At 35.3% G+C, this 17,485-nt stretch overlaps 1 protein-coding gene across 3 annotated transcripts in view; it reads left to right on the forward strand.

The window, feature by feature from the left end:
• Nucleotides 1-15,993, forward strand: part of USP25 (ubiquitin specific peptidase 25) — a 96,982-nt gene extending 80,989 nt beyond the window's left edge. For 2 of the 3 annotated variants that reach the window (XM_086763998.1, XM_086764012.1), the window contains 8 exons: nucleotides 741-854; nucleotides 2,768-2,863; nucleotides 6,368-6,546; nucleotides 7,353-7,431; nucleotides 9,296-9,375; nucleotides 13,928-14,051; nucleotides 14,742-14,937; nucleotides 15,397-15,993. In XM_086763998.1, coding sequence (XP_086620124.1) covers nucleotides 741-854; nucleotides 2,768-2,863; nucleotides 6,368-6,546; nucleotides 7,353-7,431; nucleotides 9,296-9,375; nucleotides 13,928-14,051; nucleotides 14,742-14,937; nucleotides 15,397-15,569 — 1,041 coding nt within the window. In that variant the 3' untranslated portion in view covers nucleotides 15,570-15,993. The remainder of the gene's footprint in view (nucleotides 1-740; nucleotides 855-2,767; nucleotides 2,864-6,367; nucleotides 6,547-7,352; nucleotides 7,432-9,295; nucleotides 9,376-13,927; nucleotides 14,052-14,741; nucleotides 14,938-15,396) is intronic. The other variant, XM_086764005.1, reaches the window with a different exon arrangement.
• The last annotated feature ends 1,492 nt before the right edge of the window (nucleotides 15,994-17,485 follow it).

Raw genomic sequence — 17,485 nt, forward strand, 5'->3', positions numbered from 1 at the left:
TACTCTGTGATTGCTTAGGTTAGAGTCCAAGTTCAAGGTCTGCAAATGTTGTAAACTGGCTATTTTACAATGACAGACGATAGGACCTGAGATTTGTCTCCATTGTTGTTTAAAACTTAGCAAGAGTTTCAGTGACTAGCATAATCTTCCTCTGATTTTCTAATTAGTCTTCTAAAAAAATAAACCTGTTTTATGTAACACACCTTCAAATATTCTTTCAAGTGTCTGGATTGCTAGATGCTTTTCTGGTTTTGTTTTTTTTTTTTTTCCTTTTTTTTCCCCAGAGCATCAGGAGATGTTAGCCTTTGGCTTGTTGCCATCCTTTAGTGTGAATTCATCAGATCCTTCAGATATATTTCATAATTTTTTGGTGAAATGTATTTAAAAAGTGGTGGTTCTTAGGCTCATCCTTTAACAACTGCCTTAAATTTGTAATGGATGTTAGAGTTGCAATACTGGTATAGTAACCTGTAAAGATGTCATTAGTGAATAAAGGACAAATGGATTTTTTTTTTTAGTAATTATGGCTTAATTTTAAAATGTACTGCTTTAAAAATTTAAGAAACTGTAAGTAATTAGCGAATGTAAGTAATATTTATAATTTTTTCAGGACTTCAGTAGTGCACATCATTTTACTTGATCAGCCTTGTCAGTTTGCATCTATCTGTTATTTTCTCTATTATCTGAATTTTTTTTTTTTACCCCCCCACATACATACTGATAATGGTTTTCTTCTGCAGAGCTCTGATAATGCCCCAGCTCAACCAGCTCCTAACCAGCGAGTTGTAGAGGTGGCGATTCCTGATGTAGGGACTTTTGTGATTGAGTCAGAGGAGGGGGGTTATGACGATGAGGTACATTTGATTGCAGTTGTGTGCACCGCTCCTCCTCGGTGCTTTCTTGTGCTGCCTGATGAGAATTTTTGGCATGTTTGCACATCGTGACACCTAACAGATTCCTGCAAAACTAAATGCTTAGCGATTTATAACCTTACAATGTCTTAATCTGTAATGAAATAAGAAAGGAAAGCACTAGCTACTCTAATTGGGCACGCTTTGCATGGTACCGTTTACACGGGAGGTATATTTGTCTTTTTAGCTGTGGAAGTCGAATGTGTTGGGCCAGATAGGCTTTGAAATGCTGGTGATGAACTGCAGACTACTACATTATTTAAAAAGTGACAGAATAGTGAGTAATGTTCTTCATGTTTGTACTTTCTTGTCAGTTCAATAAAGCTAATGTTCAAGTCCAGTCCCTTATTTGCCGAGGTTAGGCTTTTCAGACTTCAAGGATTAAATTATCCATGGAAATAACCTGAAACTGATACGGTTGATGGAACTGACTCTTCCAAAGCTTAAGAAAAAAAAATAATAAAAAAACCTAATTTTTCCCAATTCAGACCTAGGGTGGTGCATGTACCTGGTACTACTTGAGGAAGAGATGAGAGGCTCATATTATCCCCAGAGACATTAATTTCTGCTACCCTATTTTAGCAGCAGAAAGCAACACTGCCAGGTTATCAGTCTGTCCTGCCTTGACACGGCTTACTCCATGTTTGTTTTGGTTGAGGGTAACGTTGGTGCAGCCCGTATTCTCAGTATCTGAGCATGTGTTCTTGGTGGGCTATGGGAAGCTTTTGCTTCCGTAGGCAAATGGATATTTCAGGCCATTCTGTCCTGTAATTGTTATTAGTTGTAACTGGGAGTATGGGATGGGGAGTGAAATTATTTAATTGATGTCACACTGAGTTTAGCTTCTCACAGATGTGTAGTCTCCACCTTTTAAAAACATGAGGATTTAGCCTCACCTAATGACTTGCTTTTTTTGTGGGTTTTATTTTTCTGTTTTTTTTTTTTTTCACTGTTGCCCCCATGCCATTATCTTTATAGAAGATGATAACTTTCTTCCCTATTTCCATGTTCCTTTTGTAAGTGTATTCACTTTTTTTTAAAATGTTGTTCTTATGTGTGGGAAACTCTTCTGGAGAGTTTAGGATTCTTCATCTTTTCTTGCTATGCCAGTTGCTGTGCTAGTTATACCTTGGGCAGGGAGAGAGGGCATATTTTTCTTTGCTCACAGATACCAAAGGAGAAAGGCTTTTCTGAGTAACCTAGATATATCAAACTGTATATCACTGATGTGAATAGCTGAGAGATGTGTGGTTTATGTTTGGCTTTGTGTTTGTTAAATGTTTTGGGTTTGATTTTTAAGAACTTGTCTGCAAATGCTTCAGGGACCAATTGCATTTGCAGCAACGGGTCCCTTATTTTTGTTGTTGAAATATGCATAATATATGCATATATAATGCATATGTAAACTGATACTGTTTTTAGTATATTGTATATACAGTACAATTGGGTGATTTTTCTACTAGAAACTTTTTTTTTAAAAAAATCTTTTAGTGTCTTTAGGTAGCACTTATGCAGTGTGCAGTTTCTGATGGATACTAATGCTGAATGATGCATGTTCCTTTCCTGGGAAGTTTTGACCATGTAACTTTAAATTGTATTTGACACAGTTATTCAGTGTTTTGGTTTTTTTCTTTTTTTGTAAGCTTCCTTTAATCATATGTTGTTACAGTAAAAAAAATATACACATGCCATGACTGATTTGCAGAATATGCACACCAGATCTGTATTGAAATGTGCCATTTCAATGTATGCATGCATTAAGTTGCTTTCTATCTTGCATGAGACTAAAAGCGTATTGAATTTAGTCATAAAAATATTAATCATTCAAAACTTTTACCTTAAATCCCTTGTGGCAGGTCATGCTGACCCCGAACATGCAAGGTATTATCATGGCTATAGGTAAAGCCAGGAATGTTTATGACAGGTGTGGGCCAGAAGCAGGGTTCTTTAAGGTACAACTAACATTTTCAACTTTTCCTCATCTGACTTTTCTTGTTAGATATGCCTTCTGCCTTCACCCTTCGATGCATTTTAAGACTGTTCCAGTGTTTATACGTTCTATTCTATATCAGTCATCCATTTAGATATTTCTGCCTTGAAAAATTGTTAACTATTTCCCTGTTGATTCAGCAGTACGCTGCCTTCATATCAGTAGCTTACACACTTTTCTGCATTTTAGCTTTCTAATAATAGTAGCAAATAACATGAAACTTAGATGTGTCATCAATAAGACTGTTTTGTTGTTTTTTTTTTTTTTTTTTCCCCCATTAGTAACAAAAACCATGCCTTTGATAAGATTTTTTGGGACACCAGTTTTTTCACCCAGGGACATCAATGTTTAGTCATTAGTTGTTTATTTCAAAGAGATGTTCTTGTTTTGTACTCCTTAAAAGATTTTTAGTAAATCTAAATTACTTTCTTTAGTGTAACTGCATGGATGTCAGTACTATTTATTTATCCAGTGTTTTATTACTAGAAATTAGACTTTAGGCTTTTTGTGGTTATTACTCTTCACAATGATACCAGATTTAAAAATGTGTTAGTTGTCTTAAATACACAAACTTCTGAGCATTTTTAGCTCATGCTCTTTTGAATGTTCAGGATATTAGAAAGGGAATTACTTTGACATGATGTAAAATCTTCTCAAGAGTGATTTGAAGAGGGGGAAGAAGTTTCTTGCTTGTTGTTGCGTAGCAATCTGTTTTCTTCTTAACTGTTATGGTGTAGTTGCACTAGAATAAATTGTAAAAACAAAAGGAAACAAAAACCCCCAAACAAAAACCAAACAAACACACACCCCACACCTAAAAAATTCTCCAACCCCTTGGAAAGGAAATTGAAACCTCTTGGGTTGGTTTGTTTGTCTGCTTGTGTGGGTTTTTGTAATGGATACTTAGAGAAGTGTTATGACCATAACACCCATAACGTGTTTGCAGGCCTGCCTCTCTTAACCATGCCTGCCCTCAGGGCATGGCGAAACACCTGCCATAGCCTTTGTTTAGTGAAATAGGTTTTGGTTGGGATTCAGTGCTGGTGGGGTGGGTTTTTTTTGTTTTTTTTTTTAAATGTATTACTTAATGAAAAGATCTCAAATTTTAATTTTTTTTTTATGTTGAAAAAAAAATCCTCATTTGATCGAATCAAACTCTCTACAAGAAAGTAAATTACACCTAATTATTTTTTGAATACGAAGGGTGCTTTGATAATTTTAAACCAGAAATGCAGTCCAAAATGAAGTTATATTTAGTGCTTCAGAGTTATTAAAACAATGCTCAGCCGAAATGTTTTTCGGTCTTTAATTCTGAATGCTTAAAGGTTTTCACTTCAGGGGGACAGACTTTGTCTTGGAGTGAGAAAATGTTCTGACAGTAAATTGTTGGAGAGTAGAAAACTTTCATTACTAATTTTCTTCTGAATCACACGTGCAGTAACTTAGAGGTGGAACATGCTTCATTTTTGAGAAATACATTAGTATGAACGTATGCAGATGAAGTGGTCCTACTTAGTAACAAAATTCATATTTTGAAACCTATCAAATGAAATCTTATGTTACTCAATAAATTTACTGTAAAAGCTTCTATGATATTTTAAAAAGCTTTTATACCCTGGGTTTCTTCATGTGTTTGTTTTCTATAAAATGAGTGTTTACAGAAAAAAAAAGCAGCATTTTTTTCTATGATGCTTTTGTTTTAGTGTAACCCAGGTAAAACCCATTTGACATGGGTCATTCTTACTGCCAAGGTTTCACTCCCCTTCAGATCTCAGGCTTGAGATGTGACTAATACAAACCTATCAAGATATTTCTTGATCAATGACCTCTTCCAGTCCTCCTTCTTTAAACTTTTATAGACAGTTCCTTGCAGAATGTTTGCCTTAAGATCCTTATAGAACACTCTCAGTGAGAAAATGAAAGCGTGTAATACTTTTTTCTACCGTCCCTTTTTCCTGTGTTCTGTGTAAAGAAATAGTGTTATTTTTTCATTGTACATAGGATTTCTGAATCTGTAGTATACCAGTTTTTTAAAATAAGTATATAAAAATACAGGTTTTGTGTTGCATTTTTTCCTACTTCTAAGTAATTCTGAAAAATTAAATGTCTAATAGCAATTGCTTTTTGTTTCTGGCCTACCCCAATAAACAGGGTTTAATTGCATAGTTATCCATGTTGGTTTTCTAACAGTAGAACTTCTTCTGATGTAAGATAATAGAAACTCTGTCTGCGGCTTTTGATATTTATAATCGGTTCTCACAAACTTCCATTTTAATGACATTGCATATGATTAGTATTTTAAAATATTGATGCAGAACATTCTCTTAAGTTTTCAAGTTCTCCACATGCTGTGTGTTTAAACTTCTATGACTAATCCTACCCGCGTGTTTAGTCCTGAAACAAAATACATATTAGTAGAGGATGGGAGCCCAAATTTCTGAAAGTTAAACTTTAAAGATGTTACCTGCTACTGCCAGGTATTTCAGCATAAAGGAATTTGAAATATTGCAGAGGGTATTTTTCTGCCTGTTTTGGAGCTTTATTTTTTGCATATGCTATATTGAAACTTTGCTAATTTGTGAAGCTACTGTGTTAAGTCATTTGTTTCAAGTTGACATTTATTGTTAGCAAACAATCTGATCACCTCCCTATTTTGAGAGATAAATTATGGAACATATTTAACATTTGTCACCATTTTTCTAATACTTTTTTCTTGTTGCTCTTGTTCATGCTGTATAGTTCCAATAAATAAAATCTAATGATTTTCATTAAAATCTAATGTGCTGGCAAATGTGGAAAAGTAAATGCTTCTGAAGACCTCTAAAGGCGATCTAAAATACTGAGGACTCTGTCCTGCTCTGTAGGATACTAATACTATTCGTATTGAAGTATTATTTTCTTTAGAAATCCTACGATTTGATTTCTGCTGAAAGACATTTTCCATTCTCACTTAGTGTTTCCAAAATCATACATGTTCACTGAACTTTCTGTAGAATTTGTTTTATTCGTGTATTTGTATTTTGACCATGTATTAGAGAGACCTTTTTTACCTGATGAGATTTTAGAAGATTCCCTGAACTAAAGTGTCTGAAATCTTACACTGCTTTTGGACTGTAAATCCTTAAAGAAGCCTCTCTAGGGACTGGATAAACCTTCTCTCAGGGAGATGTAGCACAGGATTGGGACTGCTTTTGAAGTAAAGCTTTACCTGGGATTTTGGCAGGCTTAGTTGTGGAGAGACAGGAACAACTTTACCATTTGTCTGGTGGCAGTTTTTTTTTTCGTTTTGTTTTTTTTTTTTTTTTTTTTAATGTGTTCAGGCTTGTTAGAATTGTAGACTATGGAATTGTTAAAAAAATCATTTTGTAAGCAAAAGGCCATGGGATGTGAATTATCCTGTTACTGTCTGTAATGTTTAAGAGTTAAAAGCCAGAAAGAATAATGCATATTTTTAAAAATTGTTTAGGCAATTAAATTGGAATACACACGTTTGCTAAAATTAGCCCAGGAAGATCCACCACCTGAATGTGATTACCGTTTGCGTCATGCAATTGTTTACTTCATCCAAAACCAGGCACCAAAGAAAATAATTGAGAGAACATTACTGGAACAGTTTGGAGATCACAATCTTAGCTTTGATGAAAGGTAATAAGATCTGCATGTCTCATTTCCTGTGCTCACGAATGTTCTCTGATGTGTAGAGACGCCCCTTTCATATTCAGATATTGTGTTTAATAGAGGGAAGGCTAATGTGTTTGTTTGGCTTTTTCTGCTAGTTAATAGCTTGCAAGTATATTTTTAAAAAATATCACCTTTATAAAAATCTCTCTAAAAAGAGTAAACAAAGTTAAGTTTCTTTTGGTATAGAATAAGGAGAAATACTCAGTGTTGTTCGTAATTCTGTGTGTAGATTTCTGTACCTTCTTTCAAAACACTGTGTAAGGCTGTGTAATTTGTATTTCTTCCCTGCCCTGAAGCAAAGCCTTAAAAGCTAGATGAGTAATTTACTTGAAAGCAAGACAATGTCACTTTTCCACTCAAAATTCATATATTTACTTATTTAAAAAAATAAATAATTTGAAAGGTAGACAACATTAGTCTGATTTCTGTGTAGTGAATAATCCACTAATGTTACTTTTGCAAAGTGAGTATCGGGGAGTTTCAAGTCATCTGAACTTTAAATTAGAAAGAAAGACTGGGCCATGTGGCAATTTAGCAAAATAAAACAAGTAGTAATTCTTCAATAGCACAGGCCTCTATCACATGTACTTCAAAAGTATGCCATTTCTTGCTGATTGTAGCATGCGTAATAAAAAACACATTTTCCACAGTGTTTTCATACTGTTTTGCATAAAGCTGTAGCTTATACTGTTTGAGGCTGCTGTCTTTGTGTGGTTAATATCCTTTATGAATTTCCAGTAATATTCCATGATTTCTTGTTGCTTTTTAAGGTGCCGTAACATAATGAAGATTGCTCAAGCTAAACTTGAAATGATAAAGCCAGATGAAGTAAACATGGAGGAATATGAGGTCAGTATTTTTTATGCTTAAATTAAGTAGTAATGTGAAATACTTATCAGTAAGCTGGATTTTATATTCACAAATTTCTTCTTGTTTTAGATGGAGAATTTAAAACTGGTTACTGAAAGACCATTTATTTGTAGGAAGGCTGCTCTGATCGGTTGATCTAAAGCTGACCCATAAATAAATGTCAAGTTTGAGTCTGTCCTTACTACTTAAGTTGTCACAATGTCACTAACAGTATTTTGTAATTTATAACCATATGAGCCAAGTGACTTTCTCTAGTCAGAACCAGCTAGCAGTGAAGGAGTGAGAGTGATCTAAGCCCAGCCTTGAGCATCTTGAGAACTGGGTCACACACACAGTCACATTTGTGCTTTTCCTCCCAACTGTCTCTGCAGCCATTCCCATTTTCTGATGCTCATCAGATTCTTTTGTTTGCCGAGACCATACATAACCAGTTTATGCATTTAATTTTTCCTCTTGTGCTATTTAGAAAAACTTGGAAAGAAAAAAGAGCAAATCTCAGACATTAAATAATCATGACTAAGATTTGCAAAATAGTTAATCTCATATTAAAAGCTAAGTCTGTTGCTGGTTTTACAGCATCAGTTTCAACTCTGCATAATACTGTTCATTAAGGCACTGTAACAGTGGATATTTATGTGCTTGGCAGATTCCAGTGCAACACTTATACCTCATTGTTGTACTATTAGGTCCAGACAGCTTGTTCAGGAGGACTGTGGGAGTAATCTTTCCCTCAATAAACAAATGAAAAATATTTAACTTGTCGTTTCTCCCTGCTGGCTTCAGGACCTACAGTAGATGCTACTACATTACAATGAGCCCTCCCTAGACTATGGAGGGAAAGGACTCTCATAGTGGGATTTCTGTTCGGTTTTTTTAGGCTGTACAAGGCTCAATATGTTACATTTTCTGAATGGCATTGCATAGGTAGAATAAACACTTCTGGCCTTAGCTTTAAGAGTGAGGGAGTGGGAGTGTCTTCTTTTTCCCTGCATATATGTGTCACTTTTTAAGCTCCTGAGGCAGATAGTTGGTGGTTTCTTCAAAGATTGTATCAGTATTTATCCTATAGAGTGAGCTGGCATTTCATGGACCCTTTTTCATACTCTTTCTGTTGAATCTGTAGGAGGCTATGTATTATGGTTTGCTATCCCCTATTTTATCTATAATGAGCAATTGAAAGTTGGCTACTAACCAACTGCAGTAAAAGCGCCTTTCTCACTTAGAGCATTTACCTGTAAAGTGTACCAGTAGTCCCTTAGTCCCTTTGTATAAATGGTGATGCAGTAAGGGAAATGTTCTGCACCAATATAAACATCTCCACAGTCTGAATTGCATTTGTTGTGTTTCGGGTTTTTTTTTTTTTTTTTTTTTTTTTTTTTGTCACTTCCCATGTAAAGTGTTCAGGCTTTTTCTATGTCGTTCTCATATTGAAAGTTAAGCTTCATATAGTGTATGAAAAAGCTTTCTAACACTTTGAGTAAATAACTAAGTGTAATGTAGGGAAGGAAAAAAAGGCTACTAGCCTCTCAGCTCTTTTGGAGAAGAAAAAGAGGATGTCATAGTTCTGACTGGTTCTCCAAGATGTTCTGTGTTCCTTTCAAATGGTAATACATTCTGTAAAAATAATCTCATCTGGAAATATTTTAGATATTTAAGAATCTTCTTTTTATTGAGGGCAGATTCGGGAGAACTTTTCACATGTGCAAGCTAACTAGGGATCCCTAGCACTTACTGTGATTATTCAGCACTAAGTAAAGTGTATGTGTGTGTGTAAAAATAAATAAATACATAAATGTATTTCATGTTTGTGGATGAAATTCTATATACCCTTTCTTATATGCAGAGATGGCATCAAGACTATAGAAATTTCAGGGAAACAACCATGTTTCTCATGGTAGGATTGGAGTTTTTCCAAAAAAAGAGGTAAGTGGTAGTATAGAACTCAAATGTAGTAGAGCAATTTGAAGGTAAAATATAATATTGATAAGCAAAGCTATTTTTAAAATTAAGAATTGTTTAATGTGTTCTTCATTTTAGTTAAGCATTTATTTGATCCATTAATGCCTTTAGTCTTCTATCTACCTCAATGTTTCCCACAACTTCCTGTTCTTAATCTCCATTTCCAATGTCGTATCAAGACATGGACTCTTTTCAAAGCATCCTCCACGTGAACTCATATTCCTCCTTCTCTCCTACTCTATGTGCTCTGGGTATCCCCCAGCCATAAAAATATTTCCTCTCTGGCACCACATGTGCACGTATATTTATCTGCTGTCATCAGCAATGACAATTAGTCAAGTCCCCATCTCACCTGTTTTTTCATTGGGTCTTCCCACAGAAGCAAAGTTTTGTCTTCTGCATTTGTCTCAGCCAAAATTCTACCTGTGATGAGCTTTAAAGGTCGGAAAAAAAAAGAACATATTTGAGGAAAACTGTCATGCGTAACGATCATAGTTGTAGCTGATTCTTCTTAGCTCCATGAGGCAACGGTGATTCATTCCCTTCTCTTTTTGAACCAAGTCAGGAATTGTGGCTATATAAAATTGGTGACATCGATATACTTAATGCACTATAGCTAAAATTTATTCTCTGATCTACACGTGCAACAGGGATGGTGATTACAGTATAAATGCTTCAAAACATTCTGCAGAAGAGTCTTTGAAACAGGATTGTTCAAAAGTACCTCCCATTCTCAGCCAAAGGAATGAAATGATTAGCCCAGTGGTTGACATCTGTGGTGTGAAAATTGAGCTATCACATGATACAAATTTTTGATTGTGAAAACAATTCTGTAGTCAATCACTCATCTTCCATGTATAACACAGGAGGCAGGGAAATTAAAATAAGAATAAAATTTATTTTTGTCTGTATGTTGTGTAGGAAATTGCTTCATATTTCTCTTTCTTGTCTTGTATGCTCCCAAAAAAGAAAGGCCCCAAACAAAACAGGGAAATTGATTGGAAAAGACACTGCCTTGTCTTTGTGATGAGCTGTGGTTTTGTATAGTAGCTTACACAATGAGTCCATAGTCTTGCTTTGTCTTCTGGTTGCTAGCATGTAATAAATAATACATTCATTAATGATCTAAATTGCAATATGCTGTTTGTCAGTCTTAAACAGCTTATATACATAAGTTGGTCAGAATATTGCCTGACTTACTTGAAAAATAAACACTCTGGTATTGCTTGATCCCTTAAGGAGGCAAAAATGTCACTGTCATCGGTGTGGTATGTAGGAACTTCCTTGCTACCCCTGGACTTCATGCACATTTTAAGCATGCAGGCAGGAACACAAGATGGCACTGGGACTCCAGGACGGCACCTTCAAGTGTAAAATACCAGTGTTTTCACTAATCTGCTTCCTGCCATGATATATTCCAATTATGCCAGGGGGAAGGAGGGAAGCACAGGTTTCTGTTCTGTGCTGAACAGTGGTTTGGGTATAGTTTTCCATTATTTACATTAATTTGCAGAGTTAGGGTGAGGCATTTGTTACCAAACATCTCCTAATTTAGAAAAGAAGCCTATAATGACCAGTTTTATACTCTGATATTGGTCAGAAAAAAAAATACGGTATTATTAGGCGCATCTGACATCCTAAGAAGTGTAGCATTTGTGCCTTTTGGGAAGAAATGCAATTTCATAAATGCTTCAAGAGGTATTTAATACAAAGACAGTAAGACTAGAGTTAAGCATGTTTAGAGGATGGGTGAGGATCTGGGTATCCATTGACCTGCACTAAAGACGTATATTGCAATTACGCACTCATGTTTCCGCGACAGGTTCCCAAAGGACTGAGATATTTACTGAGGTTCACCTCTTGTACACTCTAGAGGGCAGTGCTACCATCCTTATTCTGAAAACGAGACTAAATTGGTGAAATCTTTCAATTCCCTTATTAACACTGAAATAATAAAATGTAATTTTAAAAATATTTATAAAAACATAGACTTTGAAATATGACCTTCATTAGCAGGACTGTTTTGAGGCTTTTTGTCAGAAACCTATCTCCTTCAGTCAACTACCTTTTCTTAGTTTTAATAACACTAATTGATACCTAGCAGCACACAGGCTCTAGAGAGAGCCAAAAATTGGCCTTTTTCCAGGTGCTGTCTGATTTCCTTAAATAATTGTACCACGTTGAACAAACACAAAATCAACATTAAAAAGTAGTTGTATCTTTTTCATGCTTACTTTCAGAGTTCACTCATGATCCTTTATGGGGGTTGACAATGCCACCTTTTCACTGCAGGTAGAGAATGAAAGGGTCTTTCAGGCACATCATCTCTGACTGTACTGTAGAGTAGGAACCCGCTATGGGTGAGATGAACGCAGCGAGCTAATGAACCTCAGCAGGAGTTTTACCTGCAGCTCGCTCTTCTGGTAGCAACTGAAAAGTGAACAAATGGTAAACCTTAGTAGTTGCCTTTGTAAGTTTCTTGAAAAGCCAATACAGTTTTTCAGTTTTGACTGAAATGCCCTTTTCAAAGCAGTGCTAAAATTTAGCCTTCCTTTACTTTCTGCATCTTTTCCAAAGCCTAGACCCAGTGAGCTCCACAGTTCTGGAACAGCTTCAGTGATTTTAGGCTACAGCTTCATAGGCTGGAGCTTGTATGCACTTCAGGGGTGAAAAGGCAGAATCTGTTTGCTGATTTACATTGTAGTTGTATTCCTCAGACTCTCAAGATTTATAAGGACTCCAAGCTTTGATGTACAGTCACAGTGATTTAAAATAGCTTACCTTGCTGTTAGATGGCACTATGTTTTTTTTTCAGGGAAAGCTCACAAAACTGAGGGAAGGAGCAGGAAGAGAGGGACTGGGAATAAGGCCACTACCAGCAGCAAGTTTTTAATTTGGATCAGCTGAGTTGTTGATGCTGTAATTTCAACCTTCAGTTTCACAAATAACTGAACTAAGATTGGAAAGGGAGAGAAAGTCCTGCTCCTTTGGCTTTATAAGCAGCAATTCCAGTTCCTTGCAATCATCTTCTCCCCTTTCCTCCTACGTTAATTTTTCTGTTGTCTGGTCAGTTGTATTGCTGATCAGTGGTGTGAAGAGTTTTCATGGGTAGGAGAAATGGACTTGAGGAGAGGGTAATAGGAATCCTTACTTTAATGAAAGCACAGCTTTGTATTTTGAGACTAAAAGTTGAAGAACAATGACTGTACTTATATTACTTAAGCAATAAATATTTAAGGTTGCAAGGGACTATGAGCAGATCGCATGGCGGAAGAAATGACTTCACAGTAGATTCTGAAACTTCAGTGTTGGGATTAATCTTGTTCTTCTAAACAAGGATATTAGAAGGTAAAGCTTTAAGGAACCATTGCTATTTCAAGTAGCCTTTTCCCTTCTTTTTATGTTGTCTTATTGGGAGATATTACTGTAAGTCTTGAGTTTGCCTACTTTGGAAAACTCTAACATGTATTTTTCAGGTATGCCCTGTGTGCTCACACATAATTCTTAGTTGTTTTTAGTAGTTTGGTGGTTTGATTTTGGTAGTTTAACCATGACCTCCTGTTCTCACTAGAAGTGAGTGAGTGCACAATGTACTGTTTCTCTAACCACTCCGTTAGGAAATTTCTCTTCCTAGTTTTTTTGTTTGTTTGGTTGGTTGGTTGTTTTTTTTTTTTTTTTTTAATTTGAAGAAAAATGAGATTTCTGACTGCTTGTTTTTAGGGTAGCTGCCTGAAGTGCTTTTAATGTCTGTCTGTCATAACTGGGCTTCTGTAAGGTGAAGAATTAACAATTTAAGGTGTTTGCTGGAAACAGTATGCAGCAGTGTGAGGGGAGATTGTTAATCTGTGCATGAAGGGATCTCTGTTGATTATGAAATGTTAGGTTCTTAGGTCCTCTGTTACTTGTTCTTTACCAGTTAGGCTTGTATTTCTCTTCTACATTTAGATTAAAGACAGAAATATCAATACTCTAGCAGCACTTCTGCTTTTCAAATGTTATTGTGGCTTCTTCTATCACTTCAGACTTCAATAGTTTGGCAGAACTTACAGTTAGTGAGGCTAAAAAATTCACTGTTTATTTTTTAGAAAAAAAAAAGTGACAATTTTAAATCTTATTTGCTAAGGTGTAGAATGCTATTAAGATATATATTGCAACAGAAGATAAACTTAATATGGCATAAATGCACATGGGAAAAATTACATTTTTGTGTCTACTCAAGGCTAATCCAAACCTATTTTTGAAGTAAGTGAAATTATATTGATTGGTTTCAGTAAGCTTTGGATCAGACTTCATGTGCAAGTGATCTAACTTGATAATAGAACAAATTGTTTTAATGTGCTTTAAAGACCAAATTGTGTGGGTACAAAAAACATTATGAAGAGATTGGTGGGGAGGGATGGACTTAGTCAAACAAGCAAGTAGAGTTTCCCATCTTTTGAAGAGCACAGTAGTTACCCTGAAACAGGTGGTACCTGGATGTTGCATCTAATGTTTTTGTTTCTTTACTTTACTTCAGCTACATGGAAGCCTTGCTCTACCTTATCTATGCTTACCAGAATAACAAAGAACTCTTGTCCAAAGGCCCATACAGAGGGCATGATGAAGAGCTCATATCTCACTACAGACGAGAATGTTTGCTAGTAAGTGAAGAGTGAAGTATGTTTCAAAAAGTTGAACTTGCTGCCTAGCTTTAAGAAAATTAATTAGTAGAAAAGTGTTGCCATCATGTAAAATAAAACCAACACCAACCAAAACCCCCTTTCATAACAAGCTAATACTTAGACTTGTGTCAGGAAAAAAGCAAAAGTAAGAAGAAAAACATTATTCACATTTTTTTTCTTCTTAATAATCAATTATCATCTTTATGATTGCAGATAGTGTGCTCACTGCCATCATGTCAGGACTAGGTAGGAACAGCAGTTGACAGTGTTGCTGAGCACACTCATCCTGTTTCCTCAGTTTGATGAGGAGACAAATATTGGAAAAGGCATCATCAGGAAACAAGGGGTTTTTTTTCCTTGATTATGTCATTTTTAGCAATAGTAAGAAAACAAAAGCAGGTGATAGGACTGCAATTTTAAAAAGAACAGCTGCAAAGATTGAGTTGGCAGGTATCAATTGAAGTGGCTTGAGGAGTAGCATGAGATCAAGTGGTTTAATGGAGTATGTGCATCATTGCTGTAAATGTTAAAGTGCAACTGTGGTTAATACAAATTACCAGGTAGCCTTGTAGGAAGACTGTGCTTTAAAATAAACAGAAACTGATGCATGGCAGAATGTGAAATGCTGTATACTTAAAGGCTTTCCTTTTTTTGTGGTGGTTTATGAAGAAACTAAATGAACATGCTGCGGCACTGTTTGAATCGGGAGATGATCAGGAAGTAAATAATGGCTTGATCATTATGAATGAGCTTATTGTCCCGTGTTTGCCATTACTACTGGTGGATGAAATGGAAGAAAAAGATATTGTTGCCGTGGAAGATATGAGAAACCGTTGGTGTTCCTATCTTGGACAAGAAATGGAACGTAAGTCATTTATTCATTAAGGTAAAAGGCCCTTGTGCACCTTTTTAATAAATGTGATGTTTTAAATGTCTTGAATTGAGCCTCTGTCTTTTGTGCCTTGGTAATATATTTTGAGCTACCTTGACTCTTGAATAATCCCATACACATTTAAATAAACAGTTTTTCCATTTATTGCACTGGGATATTAGGCCTTAAAGGAAACATGCTTTTTGAATGAGAAAACACTTGGGGTGTTAGACCATCTGAAGCGGCATTTATGTTGACCTCTTACTAGGAATTGGTATGTCCTAGTTATTCCTGTCAGACCTGGAGAAGGTGGATTATTCCAAGTGAAACTCCTCCTCTTCCCACAAAATAAATTAAATTTAAAAAAAAAAAAAAGTCATTGCTGGGCAGAAAAAGGAGAACTCCACACGCAGAGGTAAATGCTTATGTTTGTTTTTCTTGTTTTATTTGCAGCTAACTTACAAGAAAAGCTGACAGACTTCCTGCCAAAACTACTAGATTGTTCTACAGAGATCAAAGGTTTCAATGACCCACCAAAGTTACCCTCCTACTCCACACACGAACTGTGTGAAAGATACGCCCGAATCATGTTGTCACTCAGTCGAACTCCAGCCGATGGAAGATAAAGTCTGCAGCCTTCCTAAGCACATTGTATAAACTTTTTTAGTTCTTAAACCTTGCCTTCCTGTCACAGGGTTTGCTTGTTGCTGCTATAGTTTTTAACTTTTTTATTTTAATAACTGCAAAAGAGAAATGACTGTACAAACTTTAGCCAGACTGCAAACAATTAAAGCTGAGAATCGCATGGCGCTCAGTCGTTTCAACCAGAATTGATGCAACATGCAAGTCTGATCATTATGGCAAAACTGCTTTTTTTGCCACTTATCTGTTACAGTATTACTTTGCTTTTATCTTAAGATCCTTTACTTTATCAACAGCTGTCTGGATCATTTTGTGACTGCAACTACTTTAAGTGTCCAGTGCTGTGTAAATACATGGTACTTGGTAGCTTGTAAATGAAATGAAAGAATAAAGTTTTATTTATGGCTACTTCTGTGTTTGCAAGCAGATACCTTGTATATTAGTGTAAAATACGGGTATTTTTGAAGAGATACAGTATATTGATGGGTGACTCAATTTTATAGACAAGGTTCTTCAGGATTTATGGCCAGTTTAGTTACAGATAGTGGGAGATTACTGTATGTGAATATATTGAAAAACTGTCACAGTATTATACACTATGTTTTTTTGTATAGTCTTTACTGATCTGTATGATACTGCACCTGAACACTTTTGTGTGTGTGGCCATGCCAAGTCTTTTCTGATAGGAGGGACTGGCTTCTGAAGCAAAACAGTAATGGCACCTTCCTTCTATTCGTAGAAAAAAAAAATTAAAAATATTTTCAGTAGAAATATATTACACCTTTTGAGCAAAGCTTATAGAAACTGATTTAAGTGGAGGAAATGAAGGTTTTTTTAAAAAAATAGAATTTCTGAAGCTCAAGAACTAATTCATTTTTAAAAACTGGTGTTTTAGTCACATAAGTGATCAGAAATAAAACCTTACATTAATTCCTTACTTGAAATGTGTTGCTATTGTTGCAACAAAATATCTCCAGAAATCTTTTATCTGTCCTAATTAAATTTCTATTGGAAGTGAAAGAAAATATCTGTAGGGCTTGTTTTGTAGAACTGAAATGCTGTCTGATTTTAATGAAGAAACTTAATTATTTTGTGGAAAAAGAAATTTAATGCGTCTTTAGGTAATCCTGTTACCTAACACTATTTTGATTCCTACTCTTCACAGAAAACATCTTGTGTTAGAACAGTAAAATATGTGACTCTTTGTTTGTATGTTTTTATTGGAGCGGCACTCAACTTTTCATTTCAGGCTTTCAAGTGGTGTTTATTCAAATATCTACTGCTAAAAGAACACAGAGGGAGGGAAGGAGTGATTAAGTTCAGATTAATTCAGAAATGTAGTGGGCATAAATATAGGCATCTCATATGCAAGAAGAGGCAGAGTTCTGTCAGTTTTCAAAGTTCTTCACTCTTGAGAGATACTGGATCACAATATACAATGAATAGAATCTGGCCTTCAATTCAGAATCTTTTTAGGGGTGTTTTCCTCTTTGGTTTTCAACATTAGAGTGCTTCATACTTTGTCAAACTATTAATTTATTTTTATCAATTTTTTTTTTTTAATAATATTGAACTCTTACAAGTGCAGTACTAAGGAGCCTTTTTTAGGTCTGAAACTATTGATGTGCGAAATATCACTTTTTTAAGGTAAAAGATCATGCATATTATGAAAAGAGTCAAGATACATTTTAAAAGATTTTACATTTTGCATCTGTTGCACTTTGATTTGAAACTCAAGAATATGCCTGCTTAGCGCTGTGTATTTTTAAACAAGGTTTTGAACAGCTTAGACTTCTCATTTGCCTTTTTCAATAATGGTAAAAACAATTAAAAGTGAAAGAGCAATTTTATTTCTTTATTGCTAACAGGTGTTGAATTTGAATGTTTGTGAAAACTTTTA

This window comes from Chlamydotis macqueenii, chromosome 1 (genome assembly GCF_036417535.1).
Source record: "Chlamydotis macqueenii isolate bChlMac1 chromosome 1, bChlMac1.mat, whole genome shotgun sequence".
Classification (NCBI taxonomy): Eukaryota; Metazoa; Chordata; class Aves; order Otidiformes; family Otididae; genus Chlamydotis; species Chlamydotis macqueenii.